Here is a 25,220-nt window from a genome sequence, read left to right on the forward strand (position 1 = left end):
AAAACCAGTCACTAGAGTTTAAGTGATTAGGGACTCTTCAATAGATTTTTGTTTTTAAATGTGTATTATTTGAAGAGAAGGAGGCAGACATTAGAAAAAAAAATAGAAAGTGTTATTGTGGAATTCTTTAAAAATACTGTACTGGGGTTTTGGTCCCCTGGGAGGTGGGCTCCTGCAGACTCCATTCCAAGACTGGACAGTTATTGCTGACTGTCCAGTAACCACACCCTGTAGGGTGCCTGGAGGCCTTGCAGAACCCTCAGTCAGTCATCTCCTTGTTGGTTAGCAGTTGGAGTCATACACTGAAGGGAGATTGCCCACAGCTGTGAAACAGAAATGAAGTTAATCCAAAAATTAAACTAATTAGAATGGCCCAGATTCCTGGTCATTTGAGGCATTAGTGTAACCTTGGATATTTGTAGAATAATTCAGTATCATGCTCTAAAGAGAAAAATGTCTGTAGTGCTTTGCACTAAATTATACATAAATTTAAAAACAACAAATTAGTACTACTGTGTTTTTTATGGCATGTGTGTGTATTCTAAGAATTGGATTATCTAGTGTTTACAAAAGCAAGTTTGGAGCTGTTGTAAAATGATGTAATATACAGCCTGTTGGTTTGTAGCCCAGGGCCCGTTCCTGGAGTACTTTCATACTTACGTGCACGTTCCCAGCCAAGGTCATAAGTGACATTCTGCCTTCCTGTTTCTGCTCTCATACTGTAAATGAGTTTGTGGGTTTTTTTTCAGTGCCACATTTTTCGCATTTTTGTGTTTTTTGTTGATGATTTCACTGTTTGAAATGATCCCCAAGCCTGGTGCTGATGTGCTGTTAGTGACCCTAAACACAAGAAGGTTGTGATGAGCCTGTGTTAGATGAGCTGTGTTGCTGGCTATGAGTTCAGTGTCAGTAAATCAGTTTGTATGTTACATAAGGTATCGATCAACAGAAACACATATAAAACAGGTTATATGTTGAAAAAAAAAAAAAAAAAAACAGGTTATATGTTGAATGGTTGACCAGAGGTTTATAGGAACCTGAGCCTGTACTTTTGCCAGGAGCAGTAGTTCAGTATTTGCTAAGGCAGTGTTCACATTGACTTTATAGAATGTGATTACCAGGAATAGTGATAATTAACCATATCCTAAAATCTTGAACTCCTATAATGTTAATGCCATAAAATTCATTAATTTCACCTTTAAAGTTGAATTTTAATAAACTATTTACAGAAGCTTATCTCGTTTTTTCTTAAAATGTTTATATTTGCTAATTTTGAATAACCTGCAACCTTTTCCCCTCTATTTTAGATGGAAAACAGCTGAAAAGTGGTTTCTTGATGCATTGGAAAAAATTAAAGCAATTGGGAATGAGGTATCTTATGTAACATCTGTAACTCTTGTGTGTGTTTACTGTTGAATGAGAACAATAATATGGACAAAGTCTTGCCTGGGAGATAAAGGGCTAATATTTATCATGGCAAATGTCTTGTTAATGTTTGAATTTCAGGCATTTATTTTGCTGCATGGTGTAAAATGAGTTTGTTTCTAACTGAGAAGGTAGATGTCAACTGTTTGCTTCCTAGGAGGCTTTGATATGTGGGAGTAATCAGAATATATTTGATGATTTTTTGATATGGGGAATATGTGACAGTTAGTGGATACTAGTGGGCACTGTAGCATCTAACATAAGATGTCCTCTAGAACTGAAGAGGCTCCTCTTGAATTAATGGGTAAGTATACAGCACCCACCTCTGTAGGAATAAGGCCAGGTATCATTTTATTCAGACCTATCATGGCTCTTCCTGACCTTGTAGTTACTACATATTTAGACCTCTCAAGGTTTGAAACATTTTGCTAGGTTCTACCATATGAAAGACGTGTGCTCATGAATTAACCTTCTGCTAGCTTGGATGTGTATATGTGGGTATTTTTGTAAAATAATATTAATTTTAGATACTGTCAACTTCTGTAGGTAAGGGATTTGCATATTGCTACTCTTCTAGTTCTTGATTCTTTTTATTCACATCTATTTTGTTTTGTGCCATTCTGATTGTCACTTCCCATTTTTACTCTGTTCCTATTTGGGCCGCCTTGCTTATAACCCACATCTTCCTTGGTGCTCGTTCCCTTCACTGACACAGACACAGCTCCCTTGGGGTCCCTGCCAAGTCTCTTATTTGTCATACATATGAACTTAAAAACACTGTATTTCTGTGTGTTGGCACATCTTTTATATAAAACAGGTTCTTTTTTTTTTTTTTTTTAATGTTTATTTATTTTTGAGAGACAGAGCGAGCTGGGGAGGGGCAAAGAGAGGGAGACAGGATCCAAAGCAGGCTCTGCGCTGACAGCAGAGAACCTGGTGTGTGGCTCGAACCTACGAACCATGACCAGCCGAAGTTGGATGCCTAACCAACTGAGCCACCCAGGCACCCCTATAAAACAGGGTCTTGAATAGCTCAGTCTTGGGTGGTCTGGATAATAAATGTGTTTTTGTTATATGGGATGGCCACATACCACCTTGCTAGTTTTCATAGTAGGATACCTTAGGGCCTTGCTGCTCTAATGGGACCAGCTGCATCAGCATCACCTGGAAGATCACTAGAAGTGTAGGGTCCCAGGTCTACTGTGTCACGTCTGCAGTTCTAGCAAGATCCAAGATTCTCATGCTCAGAGAAGTTTAGGATGCACTGTCACAAACTACACTTAGAGTTAAAACTATATTCGTTGATGATCGGAGGGCACTGTGGAGCCTTGCAGAAATTTACAGTAATGGCTTTAAGTACAAATGCCCAATGCTACTGAAAGTTATGTGAAAAGGGGGAAATAATGTTTGCCTTCAGTTGTAAACTACAGCAAATGTCCAAACAGCCAAAGGGAAGCAATGTGCCTAAGAACCATGAAGGGTTTGTTTTCATTCTCATAGGCCACACCTCCTGGAGCCAGGCTCATGGGAGCTGGAGACTATGGCTCAGATCTGTTGCCTGGTTAGCTCAGACTGACTGATGTGTGTTGACTGTGTCCTAAGCTCTGAGCTAGGTGTTGGGAGGAAGTAGGAAACTGACGTGATAGCTCCTGGCCTTAGACCTGTTGGGGATTGCAGATAAGTAAATTGGCGGTAATGATACAGTGCACAAAAAAGGCCATGATTGAGGAAATAAAGAAACTCACGCAAGGGAGCAGTTAACCGGAATTTGAGGATGGGCCAAGAAAACCTCGTGGATACAGTTGTGACATTTCAGTCCTAAAACATGAGCAGATATGTTTTGCCAAGCAGAAGTGAGGAAAAGAGTGTATTAGGTATAGAGAATGGTATGTGCAAAGTTGGAGCTAATCGAGAATGTCAAGAAATGGGTCAGGAGGGCTGAGTGTGGATCGTCAAGGGCCTTGTACCTTATCTTGAGGTGGTTGGGCCCAGACAAGACTTGTTACATGGAGGTTGGCGTTATGCTGGGGCAGCTGATGAATAAGCCTTCGGTAGTTGCTAGGGGTTAGGGTTGACATGGGTGCCGGGCATGAGAGGCAGGCACTTAGAAGGGTGTGAGGTTGGGGAGCTGGGAGGGCAGGAGAGAGGGTAAGAGATGGACGGGTGGCATGCTGGATTTGCAGTGCTTATGAGGTTTCCAAGTGGGAATGTTTAGTAGGCAGATGGAAAGCTCTGGGCTCAAGATACAGAATTTGAATGCCAGCACAGATGGGCTCATTAACAGTGTTGTGGTAATAAAATAACAGCATCCTCAGGAAGTCTCTTCTAATAGGAAAGAAAGATGGAGAATCCACAAATACTCTGCTTTGTGCTGTGCAGGCACCGCCAGAGAGGGCGGCCTGCTTCGCTGTGTGCAGTGGTGTGGTTGAATGGGCGTGACTGGAAAGTGGCACATGAGTCATGGGTTTGGTGTTGCTGTGTTTCAGGTGACGGTTGACAAATGGGAGCCTTTGTTGAACAACTTGGGGCATGTCTGCAGGAAGCTTAAGTAAGTGAACTAGGACCATTGAAGAAACATTCTTTGCGATTAAACGTTTACTTAATTTTGTGTAGCCTTTCTCCATGTTTTGTTTTGTTTTTTAAGATTTTTATTTTTAAGTAATCTCTACACCTAACATGGGGCTTGAACTCATAACCCCTAGATTAGGAGTCGTATGCTCTACCAACTGAGCCAGCCAGGCACCCTTCTTTTCCCATATTTTTATTTTGAGGTCCTCCAGCTTTGTACTTTGCTTCTCAGACACAGCAAGCATCAAAATAATTATCTCTAGTGAGTTTTATTATCTCTTTTTTTATTATCCCTGGTAGTATAATTTTATTTTAGAAATATAGAGAATTACAATTCTCTAATAAATTTCATTTTCTTAGATAAAAAAATTGGTATTCAAAATTAATTTGGAAGAATTAGGACAGTAGGGTTTATTTAAAACCATATCCATATTCTAACTTACTGTTTTTCTCTAGGTACCAGTTTTATGATGTGATAAACAGCATTGCAAAAATAGATTCTTTGGTTCAGTATGTTTGGGAAACTCTAGGTTACTCAAAATTTAAGAGGTTTTTCTATTTCAGGATATGTTGGTGTCTTGAGTATTCATTATGAGCTGCAGCATTTCCCAAACCTTATTGAACCTTCTCACGAAAGATTTTACAGGGCAGGAATTCCAGAGAACTTAGGAAAATGCTGTTCAAGTGACTTCTTTGGACCTTAAAGCAAAAACCTTTGGTTGCTTTTAACCACCCCCAGTGTGGGAGGTTTGTCTGGCCCCAAAAGAGACCTTGCAGTGTGGTGGGGCACAGGACCCAGGGCCAGAGGTTATGTTCTGGCTCATGTCTCCCACCTGTGTCCCTGTGAGAGCACCTTCAGCTGGCTGGGTGAGAAGGGCAGGAAGATCCATTTAGGAAGGCGTCAAGGTACACGAAGGTGGTATAACCATTCTGGATGGTTACGGTGATGTACCAGATTGTTTTTGATGTTGGCACATAGATGAATACTCATCTTAGATCTAGAAATTCAGTACTTTCACTGTACCCACTAATTGTTTTCTCTTTCTTCCCGTTCTTTCTGCTCTCAACTCCCTGTCTTTTCTTCCCTCACAGAAAGTATGCCGAGGCCTTGGATTATCACCGTCAGGCACTGGTGTTAATTCCTCAGAACGCGTCTACCTATTCTGCCATAGGGTATATCCATAGTCTGATGGGCAACTTTGAAAATGCTGTTGACTATTTCCACACAGTATGTCTAGTTAACATTTACCACTTTTTTTTTTTTTTGAGAAGATCTTTTCTAGCCAACATTGTATTTACCATTTTAAAATTCTTCAGACGACTTTGTGGTTTCTTCTTTCCTTTCCAGAGAAAAGCATGTGTGTGTGTGTGATACTCATCAAATTAGAGACAAATGTGAGACTTAGGTCCTAAGTGTGCAGTCAGACATACATGTGTGCATGAGGTTTGTGGGCCTCATCTGAGCTGGGCATCACATCTGGGCAGGAGAAAAGAAATTCTGGTCTCTCTGTTTAGGACTTATAGTTAAAGTCCTAAAGTCCTTGGATCACTTTTTTTTTTTTTTTTTAATTTTTTTTTTTTAACGTTTTATTTATTTTTGAGACAGGGAGAGACAGAGCATGAACAGGGCAGGGTCAGAGAGAGGGAGACACAGAATCTGAAACAGGCTCCAGGTTCTGAGCTGTCAGCACAGAGCCTGACACGGGGCTCGAACTCACAGACCGAGAGATCATGACCTGAGCCGAAGTCGGCTGCTTAACCGACTGAGCCACCCAGGCGCCCCACCTTGGATCACTTTAGTTGGTGAACAAAACATCTGTGTCATCACAAGGAAAGAATCTCACGTCATACTTCACTAGACCTAAGACACCATCAGTAATCAGGTTGGGTGCCCCGCCCCCCAACACACAGACAAACCTTTAAACTTTACACAATTCTTTCCAATCTCTCAGTTTTTTGGTACTTAGAAAAAGCACTCTTTTGGGGCACTCTTTTTGGGCATATTAGGACATAGGTTTTTTTTCAGAGATGACTCTAGTATCTACATAAAAAAGAAAATATAAGTGAAATAAATACTTAAGATGCTCTATTCTTTACATTCAGAGTTTGGTTCTTTTAAATCACTTTCGTACCAGGCGGTCAGTGTCCCTGTTTTCCTGGGGCTGGCACGTATACCCTGCTCTTGAAGGTTTTTCCCAAAGGCGTTGACTATGCAAATCTTACGCTGCCAGAAGGTGTCAATGCAAGGATTTTAGGCAACAGTCTCAGTTCCTGTATTTTTGAGTGTTCACGTGGTTTCAAATCTAGTCTGTACATCACCATGGCTACCCACGCAAAACACCCTCATCAGAGCTGTGGCCAGCTGACAGCAGTAGTAAGAAACCACCAGTAGTTTAAAGCGTCCCAAGTTCAGAAATGTTAGAATAAAAAAAAAAAAAATGGGTCTTAGAATTGATGAAATAATGGTATTTGGAGAGAAAGATAAAATCTGAGAAAATGCATAGGGTTGGTTAGAGATTTTCAGATGAGATCAAGTCCTGAAGATGCCATTATGATAACTAGGATACTGAGCTAGGCAGAAGTGTGGACTGGGCAGCTTTTCTGGTTTGTGTGATATTTCGAATGTGTGTATTTGAAGATTCTATAATTTACCTCTCTTCTGTGATGTAATTAATGCAGAAGACTTAGAAGGCTCTATGTGGAGACAAAGTTTTGAAAATCTTTTTGGAGGACTGGGATTTCAAACATAAACAGTGGTGTGATAACCCTACATGTGCCCATCGCCCAACTGCAACAGACATCAACTCATGGCCACTCTTGTAGGCCCCCCTCCGCCCAACCTCTGATTCCCTGTAGTGTTTTGAATGGAGTCCTGCAGGAATATTTTTAAATGAAAGAGAAGGAAATACATTTTCTTGTAATAACCATGGTGAATCTTTTCTGCAGGCCCTTGGTCTTAGGCGGGATGATACATTTTCTGTTACAATGCTTGGTCATTGCATTGAGATGTACATTGGTGATTCTGAAGCTTACATTGGTAAGATTATAATTAATTACTCTGATTGACATTGCATCCCATTCTTTAGATTGTTGTATATCTCTGTTTAGGTTTCTCAAATCTCATGTAAGGTTTTAAGTTTAACTTTCTAACCATTTAACTATATTATTAAGAAACTCCATTTATTTGTTGGAACAATTCTGTGGGAGTTAATGGCTCATTAAGTGTTCAGTTTATAATTGAGTACTTGGTATATGCAAAATACTATTATGGAGTATGTGTAAAGTGCTGTGATATACAAGAATCAATCTAATTAATTGCAAGGCACCTGGCTGGCTCAATTAGTAGAGTGTGTGACTCTTGATTGCGGGGTTGTGAGTTCAAGCCCCACGTTGGGTGTAGAAATTACTTAAAAATAAAATCTTAAAAAGAAAAAGTGTTAAAACAATCTAAATTGCGTAATGGGAAAAAACCTTAGAGACTTTTAATTTCCAATAGTTTCTAATTTCTAATAAGTAATGAAAACACTCTGGCCTTAATACTTTATAATGAGGTTTGTTGCATATTAATAACATTAATTTTTGCATTTCAGTGGACTGTTAAGTTGGCTTACATTCACACATTACAGTGCTGTGTAATTTTTTAAGTATTTTTTTTGGTAATGATAAGCAAGTGTTAAGATAAATTTGGGTAGAATTGCTCTCCTTGGGCCTTCATTTAGTGACAAACATTGTAAGGTAAAGAGGGTGTAATGAAGTTAAACTCGAGGTCTGGACTTTGGGGTAGGCAAAGATTTCTTTCACAGGACACAAAACCATGAGAGGAAAGCAGTGTTCAAGTAGGTTTCAGTAAAATTAAGAACTTTGTTCATCAAAACACTGTTATCAGAGTGAAAAGGCATGTCATAGACTGAGAGAACTTACAATTTATAGACTGGTCAGAGCTTGTGTCTAGAATACAAAAAATCCTATAAATTGGTGAGAAAAAGTTCAGTCAAAAATGGGTCCAGAATGGGCAAAATACCTGAACAGGAGCCTCACCAAAGAGGCTGTCCGCCAAAGCAAATGAATGTGCGTACTGTCGTTGCATATTATGGAAATGAAATTAAAACCATAACAAGATGTCATTGCACACCTGCAAAATGGCTACAAGTGAAAACACCGCTAGTGCCTAGTGTTGGTAATGACGTATACACCTGGTATGCTTGTATATTATTGGTGGTTGGTGCTCATAGCAGGTAGAACCACTTTGGAAAACTGTTCAACGTATCTGCTAAAGTTAAACAGACCTGTTAAAGCAGTTATCTGTTGCTGCCTAATAAGCTACACCAACCGACAAGGATGTATTACCTGTCTCAGCTCTGTAGGTTGATTGGTGGCTCATTTACTGGTCTCATCACTAATGCAGCTGTGGTCAGCAGTCACTTGATGGGCTGACGGGCTAAGATGGCCTTATGCACAGATGGAGACCTCAGCCAACCCAGCTGGGCCTCTCATGGGTCTTTCAGACTTCTCCATAGCATGGAGGTCTCAGGGTTCTAACAACAAGAACTAACGCCTCAAGACCTCTTGAAAGCTGGAAGTTTCCTAGAATCACTTCCGTCACATTCTGTTCAGCACAAGTCATGTGATCGAGTGCATTGTCATCAGGGGTGGGGTGTGATTCATTGGGGTGTTAGGGTGCTGACCTACCATGCTGCTCTTAAGCCATAGCAGTTCTCCTCCCAGGTGTGTGCCCAGTGGATCAAAGTCTCCGTAAGCCAATGCTCACATGCAGAGTTGTTCACAGCAGCTGTTTGTAACCACACCTAACTAGAAATAACTGGATGTCCATGAGTAGGAGAATGGGGAAGTGAATTGTGGCAAGCATAAGCGGTAGAGTACTACACAGTTAAAAGGACCAACGATGAAGTCACACTGTAACCTAGGTGAATCTCCCAGATTTTGACAAAAAGAATATATACTGATAAATTCCATTTATGTGAAGATTAGTTAATCATAAGCAAAACTGATCAGTGGTGATAGAAAAATTAGAGTGGTGATTCCTTCTGGTTTGGGAAGGGGAGGTGTTCACTGGAAAGGGCGTGAGGTGGTTTTCTGGGAACTGAAGGTGTTTTCTTTGTGGTCTGGTGGTGGTCATGTGGGTATATGTGTATGTGAGAACTTGCCCAGCTCTGCACACTTTTTACGGTGTGTATGTTGTGGCTCATTTTTGTAAAGCTAAAACAGAAAACTTGAGCTCTGGCACCCTAAAGACCCTGAGTTGGTATCTCAACTCTGCCACCAAGCCCTGTGGCTTTGGGCAAGTCTGAGCCTCAGTTTCCTCTTTTGTTTGAGGAGGGTCTTACAACAGGCTTAAATGCAAAATTCTTACAAAGCTAAGGAAGGTCTGGAGGTAGGGTACTGAGTGAGACAGACATTTTGCCTGTCTTCACGAAGATAATGGTCTTACAGAGATTTCCAAGTGTATTAGTCATTACTTACTATTTATATATATTTTTTATTCAGGTATAATTGTCATGTAACATTAGTTTCAGGTGTATACCATAATTCAGGATTTGTACATATTGTGAAATGATCACCACGGTAAGTCTAGTTAACATTCATCACCATACATAGTTAGAAATTATTTTTCTTTTGATGAGAACTTTTAAAATCTTCTGTCTTAGCACCTTTCAAATGTGCAATACAGTATTTAATCACTGTGCTGTACTGTTTTTCTTTTTAGAAGGCTTGTTATTATCTGTCAAAACACCTGTTGCTGAAAGCTATTAGTTTGAACTGTGTAAAATTATTTTGTGTCAGAAATGATTGAACCTAATACATCTGTTGGAAATCTCTTCTCCATCATTCATAAGATTTTGATGTGTGGAAAGTGTATTTCCCCTCACTGTGTTTCTGTGTGCATAAGGGTGCAACTGCACCGATGCCAGAATGCCAGTGGGCTGTTCTTGTTTGTAACATGCAAGGGCAAGTGCCTGCTGTGGCTCCCTTGTGTGTGGGGGCTTTAGGGATGGTGCCGCTGCCACATGGGGCTTGAAGTACATGTGCTTGTCAGTCTCCCAGCAGCCGCCCTTGATAATCGAGAAAAAGAATAGGAGGAGAGTGATTGGAATTTCTCCTTCTGAGCTGTACTTGTGCTCGTAAAAGTACCATTGGACTTAGGGGTGCCTGGGTGGCTCAGTCCGTTGAGCATCCGATGGCTTCCGCTCAGGTCATGGTCTTGCAGTTTGTGGGTTCCAGCCCCTCATTGGGCTCTGTGCTGACAGCTCAGAGCCTGGAACCTGCTTTGGGTTCTGTCTCCTTGTGTGTACCCCTCCCCTGCTTGTGTTCTCTCTCTCTCTCTCTCTCTCTCTCTCTCCCTCCCTCCCTCCCTCCCTCCCTCAAAAATAAAAATAAACATTAAGAAATAAAAAAGTACCATTGGCCCTAAACGTTGGAGGTGGTGCTACATACATGATGATGGAAATGATAGATAATGACAGGGTTTCTTATTTTATTCTCCTTGTGGTATTCCCTTTTAGGAGCAGACATTAAAGACAAATTAAAATGTTATGACTTTGATGTGCATACAATGAAGACACTAAAAAACATTATTTCACCTCCGTGGGATTTCAGGGAATTTGAAGTAGAAAAACAAACTGCAGAAGAAACGGGGCTTGCACCACTGGAAACCTCAAGGAAAACTCCAGATCCCAGACCTTCCTTGGAAGAAACCTTTGAAATTGAAATGAACGAAAGTGACATGATGTTAGAGACATCTATGTCAGACCACAGTAGTTGATTGCAGACAGATCTCCATTCCATTTTGCCTTGGGGGAGGTTGGGGTTTCCTCACACCCTTGTCTTGTCTTCAGAATTTCCCATTTCTTAACACGAATCCAGACTGCACCTCTACATTTAGGAATGGGGGCCTGCCAAAAGAGACTGGACTGCACACCTTTGCAACAGGTGTTTTCTGACCCTACAAAACAATTATAGGTAGAGGAATAAAGAGGTAAATTGTGTATTATGTCTGTTTTTCCTTTTGTTTTTCCTTTTTCAATAAACTTTCATTTTCAGAATAATTTTAGTCTTATGAAAAAGCTTCAGAGACTGCACAGAGAGCTCCCATAGGACCCCCAGACGGTTTCTCCCTGTTCTCATCTTATGTGACTGTGAAACCTTTGTCATGACAAAGAAGCGCACATTGGTACGCTACAAGTAATGGAACTCTGAGCTTTATTTGGATTTCACCATTTTCCCATTAATGTCCTCTTCCTGCCCTGCATCTTATCCAGGGGCCACACTGCACTTAGCTGTCACATCTCCTTGGGCTCCCCTTGGCTGTGACCATGTGTCAGACTTCTGTGACCTACAGGGATTTGAGGAAGACTGGTCAGATGTCTTGTAGAATGTCCCTCAGTTGGAGTTTGATGTATTTCTCATACTGGACTACGGTTATTTGTTTTGGGGAAAAAGTACACAGATGGGAATGAAGTATCTTTCTCATCACATGTCAGAGGGTATATAATATAACATGACTTATCACGGATGGTGTTAATCTTGACCACGTGGTTACAATGATGTCTACCAAGTTTTTCCACTGTAAAGTTACTGTTTTTCCCTGCCTGTAATGTGTGATTTAGAAGCAAATCATGAAGTTCAGCCTATCCTCAATAGGACCAAGGTTGTTTTTGTTTTTGTTTGTTTGTTTGTTTTTAGGACCAAGGGCTCCACCATCTGGAGGGGGGTCTATCTGCACATATTTGGAAGTCTTCTGTAACAAAAATTCGTGTCTTCTCCCATTTATTCAGCCATTAGTTAAGTATTATCAAAAATGAATATGTATACATATGTATATGTATACATACTTTGTATTTTAAGTTATAATCCTACACAATATTATATTAGGGCTTCATTTCTTTTTTTTTTTTTAATTTATTTATTTTTTTTTAACGTTTATTTATTTTTGAGACAGAGAGAGACAGAGCATGAACAGGGGAGGGGCAGAGATAGAGGGAGACACAGAATCCGAAACAGGCTCCAGGCTCTGAGCGGTCAGCACAGAGCCCGACGCGGGGCCCGAACTCACGGACTGCGAGATCATGACCTGAGCCGAAGTCAGACGCTCAACCGACCAAGCCACCCAGGCGCCCCAGGGCTTCATTATTTCAACTTTGGCCATTGGGACCTCCTTGAGCCTGGCTCCTGTGTCCCTGTGATATAACCCCATCCATTTTTGTTGTGATTCTTTGTTCTGGTAAAATACACATAACATGAACTATGGGCTTTAGTTAATAATGCATCACTATTGATACAAATGTCGCAGTGCAAGGTGCGGATACAGGTGTGGTGGGGAGCATGTGGGAACTTGTGCTTTCTTTTCCATTTTTCTGTAACCTAGTGCTCTAAGAAATTATGTGCATGTGTGGGTATAGATATGGGTAGGTAGCCATTTTAACCAATTTCAAGTGTACATTTCAGTGGTACTTATTTCCAGGTTTTTTTCATTCTTGCAAATAAGTTTTGTACCCATTTGGGCAGGAACTCCACACATGTCCTCCCCCCAGCCTTTGGTAACCTCTAATCTACTTTATGTCTGAATTTGCTTATTCTAGACCATGTAAGTGGAATCACACAATATTTGTCCTTTCGTGTATGACTTTACCTAGCATATTTTTTTTAATGTTTATTTATTTTTGAGACAGAGACAGAGCATGAACGGGGGAGGGGCAGAGAGAGAGGGAGACACAGAATTGGAAGCAGGCTCCAGGCTCTGAGCCATCAGCCCAGAGCCTGACGCGGGGCTCAAACTCACGGACCACGAGATCGTGACCTGAGCTGAAGTCGGACGCTTAACCGATTGAGCCACCCAGGCGCCCCCCTAGCATATTTTTTTAATAAAAGTATTTATTTTTGAGAGAGAGCATACAAGCTGGGGAGGGGCAGAGAGCAAAGGGGACAGAGGATCTGAAAACAGGCTGTGTGCTGACAGCAGAGAACCTGATGTGGGGCTTGAACTCACAAAACCTGAGATCATGACTTGAGCCAAAGTCGGATACTTACTAGATGCCCCTATCAAGCATATTTTTAAGGTTCATTCCTGTTGCAGCTTTTACCAGAACTTTATTCCTTTTATGGCTCAATAATATTCCATAATGTACATCACATTGATTTATGGATGGATATGAGTTATTTCCATCTCTTGGCTATTGTGAATAATGCTGTGAGCATGCGTGTGTAAACATCTGAGTCCCTGTTTTCTGTTCCTTTGGGTATTTGCCTAGGAGGGGAATTGGCTCATGTGATAATCCAGTGCTTTTTATTTTTACATTTTTTTAAATATTTATTTTTGAGAGAGAGAGAGAAACAGAGTGCAAGCAGGGGAGGGGCAGAGAGAGGAGACACAGAATCCAAAGCAGCTCCAGGCTCTGAGCTGTCAGCACAGAGCCTGATGTGGGGCTCAAACTCACAAACTGTGAGATCATGACCTGAGCCGAAGTCGGATGCTTAACTGACTGAGCCACCCAGGGGCCCCATTCAGTGCTTAACTTTTTGAGGAACTGGGCAACTTTCTACAGCAACTGCCCATTTTACATTCCCGCCCCCAGAGCATGAGGTTCCAATTCCTCTGCACCCTCACCGGGACTTTTATTTTTTGTTGTTACAGTCCACTCCAGTGGGAAGTAGCTGTTTCATTTGTGTTTCCCTAATAACTAGTGATATTGAGCATCTTATCCTGAATTTCCTGGCCATTTGTATGTCTGTTTTGCAAAACTGTCTATTCAGATCTTATGGCCACTTGTGTGTGTGTGTGTGTAAGTTTATTTTTGAGAAAGAGAGAACACAAGCAGGGGAGGGGCAGAGAGAGAGACACAGAATCCAAAGCAGAATCCACACTCAGCACAGAGCCCAATGTGGGGCTTGAAGTCAAATTGTGGAATCATGATCTGAGCCGAAATCAAGAGTCAGATGGTTAACTGACTGAGCCACCCAGGTGCCCCCTTATGCCCACTTTTAAATTGAGCTGTTTCTTTTTGTTGTTGAGCTATAGGAGTCCTGTATTGGTTTTGAATATTAAATCCTTGTCAGATATGTGATTTGCACATATCTTCTCCCATTCTGTGAGTTGTCTTTTCACTCTCTTGATAGTGTCCTTTGATATACAAATTTTTAATTGAATGAAGTCCAATTTATGGTTTCTTTTGTTTATGGTGTTTTTGGTGTCATATTTACAAAACCATTGCCAAATCCAAGGTTATGCAGATTTTCACTAAAGTTTTCTTCTAAGATTTCCATAAATTTAGGTCTTTGATCCATTTTGAATTAATTTGTCTAAATGTTGTAAGCTGTGTTCAACTTCATTCTTTGGTGTGTGGATATTCAGTTTTCCCAGCACCATTTCTTAAAGAGACTGTCTTTTCCCCATTGAATAGTGTTGGCATTCATGTCAAAAATCAGATGATGGTAGGCATATCTGGGTGGCTCAGTTGGTTAAATAAATGTCCAACTCTTGGTTTTGACTCAGGTCTTGATCTCACGGTTTGTGAGTTCGAGCCCCATGTCAGGCTCTGTGCTGACAGCATTGAGCCTGCATGCGATTCTCTCTCCTTTCGGCTTGCTCTCTCTCTCAAAATAAATAAACTTAAAAAAAAAAAAACTTAATTGATGACAAAGATGAGAGTTTATTTCTGGGCTCTGGATTCTATTCCATTGGTCCATATGTGTATCCTTAGGCTAGTTCCACACTGTTTTGATTACTATAGCTTTATAAGTAGGCTTTGAAATTAGGGTGTGTGAATCCTCCAACTTTTTCTTTTTCAAGATTGTTTTGGCTGTTGTGGCTTCCTCGAATTACCATATGAATTTAAATGTTTGTGTTTTTTTCCCCATTTCTGAAAAAAGATGGCATTGGGATTTTCAGAGAGATTTCATTGAATTTGTGTGTCTTCTTAATATTATATCATCTAATCCATAAACAAAAACTGTTTTTCCATTTAATTGTGTCATCTTGATTTCTTCCAGCAGTGCTTGTAGTTTTCATTGTGCAAGTCTTTTACCTCTTTGGTTAAATTTATTCCCAAGTATTTTATTATTTTTTTGGATGCTATTATAAATGGAATTGTTCTCTTAGTTTCCTTTTTTTGATTGTTCATTCCTAATGTATAGAGAAACAACTGTTTTTTGTGTGTTGACTTAGTATCCTGAATGTATTTATTAGCTTTAACAGTTTGTGCATGCATGTATGTATGTGTACATGTAGAGCTTTCTACATAACAGGATCATGTCATCTGCAAATAGAGATAGTTTTACTTCTTTTTTTGAATTTGGATTGTATTTATTTCTTCCCACTTGCATAACTTCTCTGGCTCGAACTCCAGTATTACATTGAATAGACGTGAGAAGCAGGCATCCTTGTCCTGTCCTTGATCGTAGGACAGGCTTGATCCAAGGCTTCAGTCTTTCACCATCAAGGGTAATGCTATTGTAGGTTCTCATCGATGCCCTTCACAGTTTTGGAGGAGTTCCCTTCTATTCCTACTCTATTGAGTGCTTAGTTGTTTCATCAAGAAAGGTTGCAAATTTTGTCAAATGCTTTTTTTTTTTTTTTTTTTTTTTTTTTAGGTGGATGAATGTGATGATGAGGGGTAATGAGTTCTAGGATTTCAGGGCTGTTGAGGGAAAAACATGACCATAAGGTGGCAGTAGCATATTTTATTTGGGCAAGTGTATTTGAGCGGCTCTTTGGGGGTGATGTGGTAGCAGTGTGGCAGGAAGAGGAGGTTAGAGAAGACTGAAGCGCAGTGGCTGTGTGGTCCTTCATAGTCCCAGGGTGTGTCTTATGTACAGGTTGCAGATGCTGCGTGTAGATTTGCCCAGTATGCAAAACAGGCAGGCTCTAGATGGCTAAAGATACGCTTGTTTAAGCTATATTTAAAACAATGATATGTGTAAAAATTGGACTTGGCATTGTTGGGCTTGAGCTAACCAACCCCGTCTGCTGTGAAGAAGTAAACAACATAGGCTTCAATATACAAGGGCCACATCTCTGGTTCACTTATATAACGTCTTGAAGGTTTTTTCCTTCATTATATTAATGTGATAGTTTACATTGATTTTTTTAAATTTGTAAAAAAAAAAAAAAGTGTTTATTTTAGAGAGAGAGAGAGCGAGCAAGCGAGCAGGGGAGAGGCAGTGAGTGAGACAGAATCCCAAGCAGGCTCCACACCATCAGCATTGAGCCCGATACAGGACTCGAACCCATGAACCATGAGATCATGATCTGAGCCCAAATCAAGAGTCATGCTTGACTGACTGAGCCATACAGGTGCCTCCTACGTTGATTGATTTTTGTGTGTTGGACTACCCTTGCAATCCTGAGATAAATCCTGCTTGGTCACATTGTATGATCCTTTTAATAGAATGTTGAATTTGATTTAATTTTTTGTTGAGTTTACATATATGCTTATAAGAGATATTTATTGGTCTGTAGTCCTCTTGTAGTGCCTTTGTCTGGCTTTGGTGTTGGGGTACTGCTGGCCTCATAAAATGAGTGAAGTAGTATTCTCTCCTCTTCAGGTTTTTGAGAAGAACTAATGTTAATTCTTTAACAGTGAAGGCTTTTGGTCCTGGGCCTTTCCATGTTGGGAGGTTTTTGATTACTGATTCAATGTCTTTACTTGCTAATAGCTGTTTCCTCTTGAGTCAGTTTTGGTAGTTTGTATGTTTCCAAGAATTGTCCACCCAGGTTGTTCACTTTGTTGGTTAACCATGGTGCATGGTATCCTGTTACAATCTTTTTTATTTCTGTAAAGTCTGTAATAATTTCTCCTCTTCCATTTTATGATTTTAGTAATGTGAGTCTTTTTCCCCCCCCTCAATCTGGTTAAAGGTTTGACAACTTTGTAGCTCTTTTCAAAAAGCCAACTTTTGATCTTGTTGACTTCCTCTGTTGTTTTTCTAGTTTATATTTCATTTCCACTCAAATATTTATTATTCCTTCCTTCTGCTAGCTTTGGGTTTAGTTTGCTATTCTTTTTCTATTTCCTTAAGGTGTAGAGTTTTATTATTGAAATAAGATTTTTTTAACACAGTCATTTACAGCTATAAATTTCCCTCTGAGCACTGTTTTTGCTGCAGCCCCTAAGTGTTACACTGTGTTCTTGTTTTCATTTGTGCTAAGGTATTAGCTAATTTTCCTTGTGATTTCTTCTTTGACTCATTGGTTGTTTAAGAGTGTGTTGTTTAATTTACCACATATTTGTGAGTTTTCCAGTTTTTCCTGTCTTAGGATTTCTAGTTTTATTCCATTGTAGTTGGAAAGAATATTTTGTGTGATTTCAGTCTAAGTGTTTAAGACTTTTCTTGTGGTGTAATTTATGGTCCTTCCTAGAGAATATACCCTGTTCACTGGAGAAGATTGTATTCTCTGCTTTTGTTGGGTGGAGTGGTCTGTGTAAGTCTGTTAGGTCTAATTGGTTTATGGTGTTTTTCAAGTCTTCTATTTCCTCATTGATCTTCTGCCTACTTATTCCATTATTGAAAATAAGGTGTTGACGTCTGAAACTATTATTATAGAAGTCTATTTCTCCCTTAGTTCTGCCAATGCTTGCTTCATGTATTTTGGGGCTCTCTTATTGGATGCATATATATTTATACTTGTTATAACTTTTGACCCTTTTATCAATATATAATGTCCTTTTTGTCTCATAACAGTTTGCCAGCCCAGCTCTCTCCATTACTATTTACATGGAGTAATTTTTTCCATCCTTTTACTTTCACCCTTTTGTGTCTAAAGCAGGTTTCCTATAGACAGCATACTAATGGATCATATTTTTTTATCCATTCTGGTTTTTAATTGGAGGGTTTGATCATTTACATTCGAAGTAGTTACTGATAAGGAATTTGTCTTGAGCTGCCATACAGCTATTTGTTTCTGTAAGTGTTACATATTTTTTGTTCCCTCCTTATCTTATAGTTGATTTTGTGTGTGTGATGTGCCATTTTGATACTCTACTATTCTGGGACTTTTTGTTTTTTTTCCTCATGGCTACTCTGGGGATTACAATATCTGACTTAAATTTATAACAACCTAATTTGAATGATTCCAATTTAGTTTTAGTAGCATACATACACTGTTGTTATACACCTCCCTCCCTTTCTTCTTATTATCACAGATTACATCTTTTTTCATTGTTCCCATTAACATTGATTTATAAATACTATTTTATTCATTTGCTTTTTAAATCATATAAGAAAAAAGGAGTTAGAAACCAAAAACCAAAAGTACACTAATACTGGCTTTTATATTTACCTATGTAGTTATCATTACTATTGTTATTTCTTGATATGATTCCAAATTATTGTGTAGCTTTCTTTCATTTCAGCTTGAAGGGCTCCCTTTGGGATTTCTTAAAAGGGCACTTGTACTAGTCTACCAGTGATAAACTCCCTTAACCTCTGTTTGTTGGGGATGTCTTAATTTCTCCTTCCTTCTTGAGGAATGGTTTAGCCAGAAAAATTTTTGGTTGACAGTGTTTCTCTTTTAAAGCTTTAAATATGTCATATAATAAAGGGATAGGGTTATATGTTTCATTTGTTGTAACCCTTGCAAGCCTGCATCCTGACTTCACCAGGTATATTTTCCTATGTTTTTGTGGTTTCTGAGACATTCGTTCAGAGCATTAACAAAGTATTGTACAGAAATGAATTTTCCTGGCACCTGAAATGGTTCCTTAAACATCAACTTTTTATCTTAATCTAACATGTATTCCATATTCCTTAAGAAGCTAAGGCAAAAAAAAAATAAAATAAAATAATGGCTCTCATTTCCTGAGGTCTTTAAAGTAAGTTGCCTGGGGGGCTCAGTCGGGTAAGCGTCCAACTTCCACTCAGGTCATGGTCTCACAGTTTGTGGGTTTGAGCCCTGCATCAGGCTGTGCTGACAGCTCAGAGCCTGGAGCCTGCTTGGGATTCTGTTCTCTCTCTCCCCCTCTCTCTGCCCCTCCCCCACTCGTGCTCTGTCTCAAAAATTAACATTGAAAAAAATAAGACTTTGTACATTTGAGGAATTTGAGTGCAGCTATAGATGCTTCCAAGGCCCAGCATCCTAGCTATTGTGTGTTTCAGCTTATGACAGCGAATGTCAGTTTAGTGCAGTAATGCACTTAGGTCGTGAGTTACCTGCTGCTCTTCAGACTCAAATAGTGTGGTTCTGAGTTTTCATCTTTCTATTTAATGGCTTTTTTATCTCTTCTCTATCAGGATCACATGTGCCTATTGCTATGCCTCCCCTCTTTAGCTGGGGCTGGAAAATCAAATGACTGAACTTAAAATAGTAATTTTTAAAATAGATAAAAATATAGGTATTAATACTTTTTTCAAGTTTATTTTGCCTTCCAGATAAAGTATTTCTTCCTGTAATTTCTTCATTGATCACATGGTATGTTTTTTTAAGTTTCCGAAAAAGCAAACTCCTGATAAATGAGCCTCATTACCATATTGACAGTGCTTTAAGAAATGAAAGGCAAAATCCAAGCTGTTTTTCAGGTCAGCAGTCTAGTACCAATGTTTAGGCTTCAGAGAGTATCAAAGAAAGGTAATGTGTAATTGTACTGTCAAGTAGTTTTCTATACCACCCAATATTTTACTCTCATAATGATGCATGGTTTACTAAAAAGGCATCCTTCTTGCCAACTTTAAAGTGATCATGCTGTCATTTTCAAAGGGATATGGGAGTGTTATGGTCACCTGCTGCTTTAAACCAGTGCCATTTACCAATTAGATGTGCTCCCAAGTAAAATGTAGCCTTTCCTGTGACAAGCATTCACCCCAGGATCACATTCATTGTGGCAAAGCAAAGTTACCTACTTTATTCACTCTGACATTTGGAGATTATTTTCTTTTATTGTCTGTAGTTGTGTATGTAAAATAATGTAAAAGAAAACATATATAACAGGCTTGGCAGTATGTAGGAATCTAGACTTTGTGATGTACTTATTTTTTCATATAAAATCTTAAGCTATTTTGCAAGTGTATTTCATTCACTGTATCTTGAAATTTGTACTATAAGATTTTTTAATTTACAGAATAATTTCATAGTCATACCTGAATTCTAAAATTCTGCCATTTTTGGGAAACCATTTCTGAGAACCTTATTTGTTAATAACAGGAAGTAAAGAATCTGAGGAGTCTTTAAAAATTGACCATGGTGGCCGTTGGCTAGGGGAAAAAAAAAACATTTGGGCATTTTGCTGTCCAGATTGCAGTACACATACAGCAAACATGTGAGTGCCTGTAGGTGCCAGCTACAGGCCTGGACTGGGCACAGAGTTGGATAAAGACATAGTTCCTGCCTAAGTGAAGGCACAGTTCTAGGTTGTTAGGGAATATTCAGCATTGAAACAATGTAGTAACTAGTAAACGGAGGTATGCTTGAATTTCTGGGGATCTTGAATCACTTTGGCTGGGAAGATGTTGGGTTGGGATGAGAAAGACTTCAGGAACGTCCTTCAGGATAGGGCATTCCAGGCCGAAGCCATAGCATAAACAGTGGCTTCACTACGGGGGCACAGTATGGACACAGGAATACCACAAAGCGTTGCACATGACTTGGGCCTAATGAGAACTCCCTTTCTGAAGACAGTTCTTTTCTCCATTTGACAATTTTGCTTTTTGGCCTAGTATAGATGTGAGTAGGTTTGTGGTATGAGGTTTAGAATCCTTATCTCAATTTAAAAACCTCACCAAAGAGCAAAAGATACTTAGATGACTGTGTCAACCTGAAAATAAAGAGCCACAATGAGAGGCAAATGAGTATTTATTTGGGACCAAAGAGTTGCAGTGTCGGGAGCACAGATTCAGGAAAGCAAGGTGGTTTTCATGAGGAAAACAAATGACATGATTTAAGGGAGAAATTTTTTTTCTATGGGTGTTTTAACAGGCTAGGCTACTCTGGGTTATATACTGACTGAGTGCTGATTCTGTCTTCAGAAAGTCCACAACCACCAGACTTGTGATCCGGATGTCTGTTCTGCTGACTTTTCAAACAGTTGCTTAAAACAACTGCCGTTTTACCCAGTGCAAAGGTTTTGGCCCAGTTCAAAGGTGAGTATGGCGGTTTCTCTCCACTGGCCACTCAGACTCGATTTTAAAATGGCTCCAGTAATGCCAGTTTTTCAGTTGGTTAGTCTGAATAATATCAAGAAATTAGAAAAGTAAAGACCTGCAAATAGATTGAGAGCAGTTTTTTAAAAGTCCAAATATGTGCTCTGTAAAGACTGCTGAAACATTCCAATTTTTCAAATGAATGGGTTTCACGTTTTTCAACATCAGCCCCTTCTGCATCTACCTCCTTTCCGTCTTTTGTATTAAAAGATTTTATTTTTTAATTTTTTTGACATTTATTTACTTTTGATAGAGACAGAGCACAAGTTGGGGAGGGGAAGAGAGAGGAGGAGGCACAGAATCCAAAGCAGGCTCCAGGCTCCAAGCTGTCGGCACAGAGCCCAACACAGGGCTCGAACTCACAAACCGGCAGATCAAGACCTGAGCCAAAGTCGGACTCCTAACCGACTGAGCCACCCAGGCGCCCCTGTATTAAACGATTTTAGGTGGCAACCATATTTTCCTTCTTTTTATCACAGGTTATACCATCAGAGCTTTTGATCAGCATACCTAAACTGCCTGTACGGAGTTGATTTGAGACCAAAAAAAAAAAAGAAACCGTGGAGCCAGGGTGGGCAACCTTATCATAGGTGTGTTTCTAATAGGATTCCTTTAGATTTATGAAATATTGACAACTGCTCCTTGCCCCCTTCATGGGGTTTTAGAAAACTGCTTTGGAACTGCTTTTTGAGTCTTGGCTCATTTAAAAGTCACATTCCCAGTGTGTTCATTGGTAGCGAGTAGTTTAAGGATAAAGCACTAGAAGTAGGCCTGGACTTACCTCCAGTATCTGACAGTGACTCCCTTCATCTCTGTTTGTACTCGGAAGTTCTCGGGAGAAAGATGCTATGAATGACAAATACAGCCAAGGTAATTAAAAAATAGGAGAAAATATGAAAAAACGTGGCATTTAAAATTGAAGACCTGATGGGGCACCTTAGTTGGCTCAGTCAACTAAGCATCCACTTCAGCTCAGGTCACGATCTCGAGGTTTGTGGGTTCAAGCCCCGCGTTGGGCTCTGTGCTGACAGCTCAGAACCTGGAGCCTGCTTTGGATTCTGTGTCTGCCTCTCTCTCTGCTCCTCCTCCACTCGTGCTCTGTCTCCCTCTCTCAAAAATAAACATCAAAACAAAACTGAAGACCTTCTATACATTCTAATCTGAAGTGCTACTGCCTCTTAAGTTCATAAAAGAAAAATATATGAACGAGAACCTGGCTTGGTTGCTGTCCCATTAATAGCTTCGAACAGTTGTGTAAACACTGCTGCAAATCCTTCAGGCTCCGTTTTGTGGGTGCCCTGGGTCTGAGCAAGGCACTCGCCCCTAGAATGCGGGGCTCAGAGATGAATAAACCCTCTTTCTGAGCCGGCCACTTTCTGCTTCCAACTGCGGCGCATTTATTCTCCTCCGTATGGGGAAGCCATTTGTGCTGTTTGCCAACCCCTCCATTCTTCTTAAGTGCTGTTCTCTGAAGAAAGGTTCAGATTTCCTTGGAAAATAAAATAGCTGTAAAATGTGAAGCACGTGTATGTAATTCTCAGGAACACTTAGCCAAACGTGCTCTGGTCCCTAATTTCCCGCCGACTGGCTACTGGGAGAGGCCTTTCGACCCCTTGCCGTCCCAGACCTACCCGGGCTGCCAGGGCCCACCTCGGCTTTACGTCCCGCGGCACTACCAGGTTGAGTCCCCTGGGACAGAAGGATGCCATGCTGGACGTGGAGCATCATGGGTCGGGGGAGCGGGGGGAGGGAGAAGGGGCGGTGTCGTCCCAGTTCTCGCGAGGTTTCGCCCTGGGAAGGAGGTAGACGCGGCTCCGCGGCGGGTGCGAGATGCGCTCAGAGAAGGAGGGGGCCGGAGGCCCAGGGGCTGCCGTTGCTGCGCGGGGCCCGAGCGGGCGGGAGAAGCCGTCGGCCGTGGAAGTCCAGTTCCGCCGGGAGTCGCCGCGGCGAGAACCCGAGGCGCCACCAGCCTCGTTCTTCGTTTGCGGGGACGGCACTTGCAAACATCGCGAGGAGAAGAAAACGGTCCTGAGCAAGGTGGGGAAGGGGCGGGACAGATAAGCCTGGCGAGAGGAGGAGGGTCTTCAACAGGAGAGGCGAGGGCGTCCCTGCAAACCTCGCGAGGAGAAGAGGGATGCTCTTCAGCGTGGCGGGGGTGGGGCCAATGGTTGGGGTGGTCTCGAGGGGTGGGGCTAAGAAAGGTGGGTGGGCGGAGGCGAGGGGCTGCGGGAACGGGGTTGGGCAGGCAAACCTCGCGAGAAGAGGGATGGTCTGAGCGAAGATGGGGCGGGCTCAGGGTTTGGAGTGGTGGGAGGAGGTGATGCCACGCGCGGCGTGTTCTGGGAGCGCGGGTCCGGGCTGGGCCAGCCGCTTCAGCACCGCGGACAGCGGTTGGGGGAGGCGGGGACGACGTGCAGCTGGAACCGTTTCCCGTTCCGCCAAACGCGGCCTTTTCTGATATGGAAGGAGGAAGAAGAGTGCGTTCAGCCTGTGTTGTTTCCGATTGGGGCTGCCACGCTGAGATGCTGGGCCACGGGGAGGCTCTGTCCTCGGCCCGGGCAATGCGAGGGGGCGGCTCGGCGAGGGTCCGGTCCTGTCCAGGGAGGGCGGCGGGAGGATACTGCGGGCAGGGGCGACAAGTGCGCATCGCAGGCGGAGGTCCCTTGGCAGGAAGAACCGGTGCACCGCCGGGCTGTTAGAGTTGCTGTTGCTCTGCGTGCAGGGAGAATGTAGGCGGAGGTTTTATTTTTCAACTCGGGCATGGACAGTAAGCGTCATGCCAAGAGTTGTCTGGTTTCCTGAAAAGGAGCTGCTTTATGCACCCCTTTTTCTGACCTTACTGATTCCGTTTAGATTAGTCAGCCCTCATTACCCTTTTGACAGCCATGTTCTCCATGCATGTATTTCTTAGCTTTAAAATGTGTGTTTCTGCTGGACTCCTGGTTGAGATCTCCTTCTGAACCAAAACACAGGTGACATTCAAATTATTGAGGCAATGATAGTGAAACAAAACCCACCCAGAGTCCTTTCTACAGGTGGTCATCCGGCGGCTTCCTCCCAGCCTCACCAAGGAGCAGCTGGAAGAGCAGCTACACCCACTGCCGGCACATGATTACTTTGAGTTCTTTACTGCCGATTTCAGGTGAGAAGCTGCTTACCAACATTAAGAAGCTGGGAGGTCTTGTCACTTGGTGAGAGATTAAGATTATTATAGATGATGAAAGCTATGTTTATTTCCATCTTCTTTCCTACATGTACTCAGAAATCAGTGCAGACCTTTATTTCTGCAAATTGTTTCCAAGTAGGCAGATCATTACATTCTACTAGCACCACCATAGTCTAAAGAGAACAAACACCAGAGACAGAAACAATATTCCAGCCCCCAGAAACCGACTTGTGCTCCCTTAAATCACTGAGACCCCTGTCCCCACCTCACACCTGCCAGGTTATATCTTTTTTGATTCTCTTTTACATCTTGGTAGTAAGGTGGCTCTGACAACACTTTCACACTTCTAGATTTTCTTTTTATTAACAATGAAAGAGCAGACCTCATGTTAGACCTTCAACGGGTGATAGTTCAGCTAGAATTTTGTGATTTTTCACTGTTTTTATTATTACCTTTATTATCATTATTATCCTTTTTATCTTCAGTGTCATGAGTGCCATGAGTTTGTTATGGTAGCCATATAAACTTTCCTTCTGAATAAATACATTTAAGTTAAAAATGCCAGTCCATTCAAAGAAAAATATCACAGGTAAATATAGATTTGGTTTTAAAAAAATAGATGATTTTCAGATGACTAACCTTTAAGAAAACTGGTACCATTAAAGGACAGGCACCGGACTCAGAGCGACTCAGGTTGAATCATAGTCCTATCTTTAACTAGCTGCACCTCTTGCACATGCTGAATTTCTCTGGGCCTCAGTGTTCATGTCTGTGAAATGGGGTTGAAAGTTCCTGCCTATGAAGGAAATTGGTAGTTGTGAGATCAAGGAGAAAGAGTTAGTTCTTCTATAGTCCCCATACCATGTGCTACAATTAATATCCCTTTAACATACGTAAAAGTGGTCATCAGTGAAGA

At 41.2% G+C, this 25,220-nt stretch overlaps 2 protein-coding genes and 1 long non-coding RNA gene across 7 annotated transcripts in view; 2 read left to right on the top strand and 1 right to left on the bottom strand.

Annotated features, from left to right (window-relative positions):
• Window positions 1-21,047, top strand: part of CDC16 (cell division cycle 16) — a 43,935-nt gene extending 22,888 nt beyond the window's left edge. For 2 of the 3 annotated variants that reach the window (XM_042930950.1, XM_042930959.1), the window contains 5 exons: window positions 1,308-1,371; window positions 3,912-3,973; window positions 5,086-5,221; window positions 6,940-7,030; window positions 10,515-10,997. In XM_042930950.1, the coding sequence (XP_042786884.1) occupies window positions 1,308-1,371; window positions 3,912-3,973; window positions 5,086-5,221; window positions 6,940-7,030; window positions 10,515-10,774 (613 nt within the window). In that variant the 3' untranslated portion in view covers window positions 10,775-10,997. Of the gene's footprint in view, window positions 1-1,307; window positions 1,372-3,911; window positions 3,974-5,085; window positions 5,222-6,939; window positions 7,031-10,514; window positions 10,998-20,964 lie in introns of those variants that run through there. The other variant, XM_042930966.1, reaches the window with a different exon arrangement.
• On the bottom strand, window positions 20,774-22,141 carry LOC122215554. 2 transcript variants are annotated; one of them, XR_006200446.1, is made up of 2 exons: window positions 21,920-22,141; window positions 20,774-21,162 (listed from the first exon to the last, which is right to left on the bottom strand). It is a non-coding gene; the product is annotated as an uncharacterized LOC122215554 (long non-coding RNA). The 2 variants fall into 2 exon arrangements; XR_006200451.1 differs by having other exon boundaries at window positions 20,774-21,196.
• An 806-nt stretch (window positions 22,142-22,947) lies between these two features.
• The window catches only part of UPF3A (UPF3A regulator of nonsense mediated mRNA decay), a 29,640-nt gene continuing 27,367 nt past the window's right edge, over window positions 22,948-25,220 (top strand). The window contains exons 1-2 of one of the 2 annotated variants that reach the window (XM_042930970.1): window positions 22,948-23,175; window positions 24,174-24,280. In XM_042930970.1, the coding sequence (XP_042786904.1) occupies window positions 22,969-23,175; window positions 24,174-24,280 (314 nt within the window). In that variant the 5' untranslated portion in view covers window positions 22,948-22,968. Of the gene's footprint in view, window positions 23,176-23,506; window positions 23,616-24,173; window positions 24,281-25,220 lie in introns of those variants that run through there. The other variant, XM_042930980.1, reaches the window with a different exon arrangement.

The sequence above is a fragment of the Panthera leo genome, chromosome A1, assembly GCF_018350215.1.
Source record: "Panthera leo isolate Ple1 chromosome A1, P.leo_Ple1_pat1.1, whole genome shotgun sequence".
Classification (NCBI taxonomy): Eukaryota; Metazoa; Chordata; class Mammalia; order Carnivora; family Felidae; genus Panthera; species Panthera leo.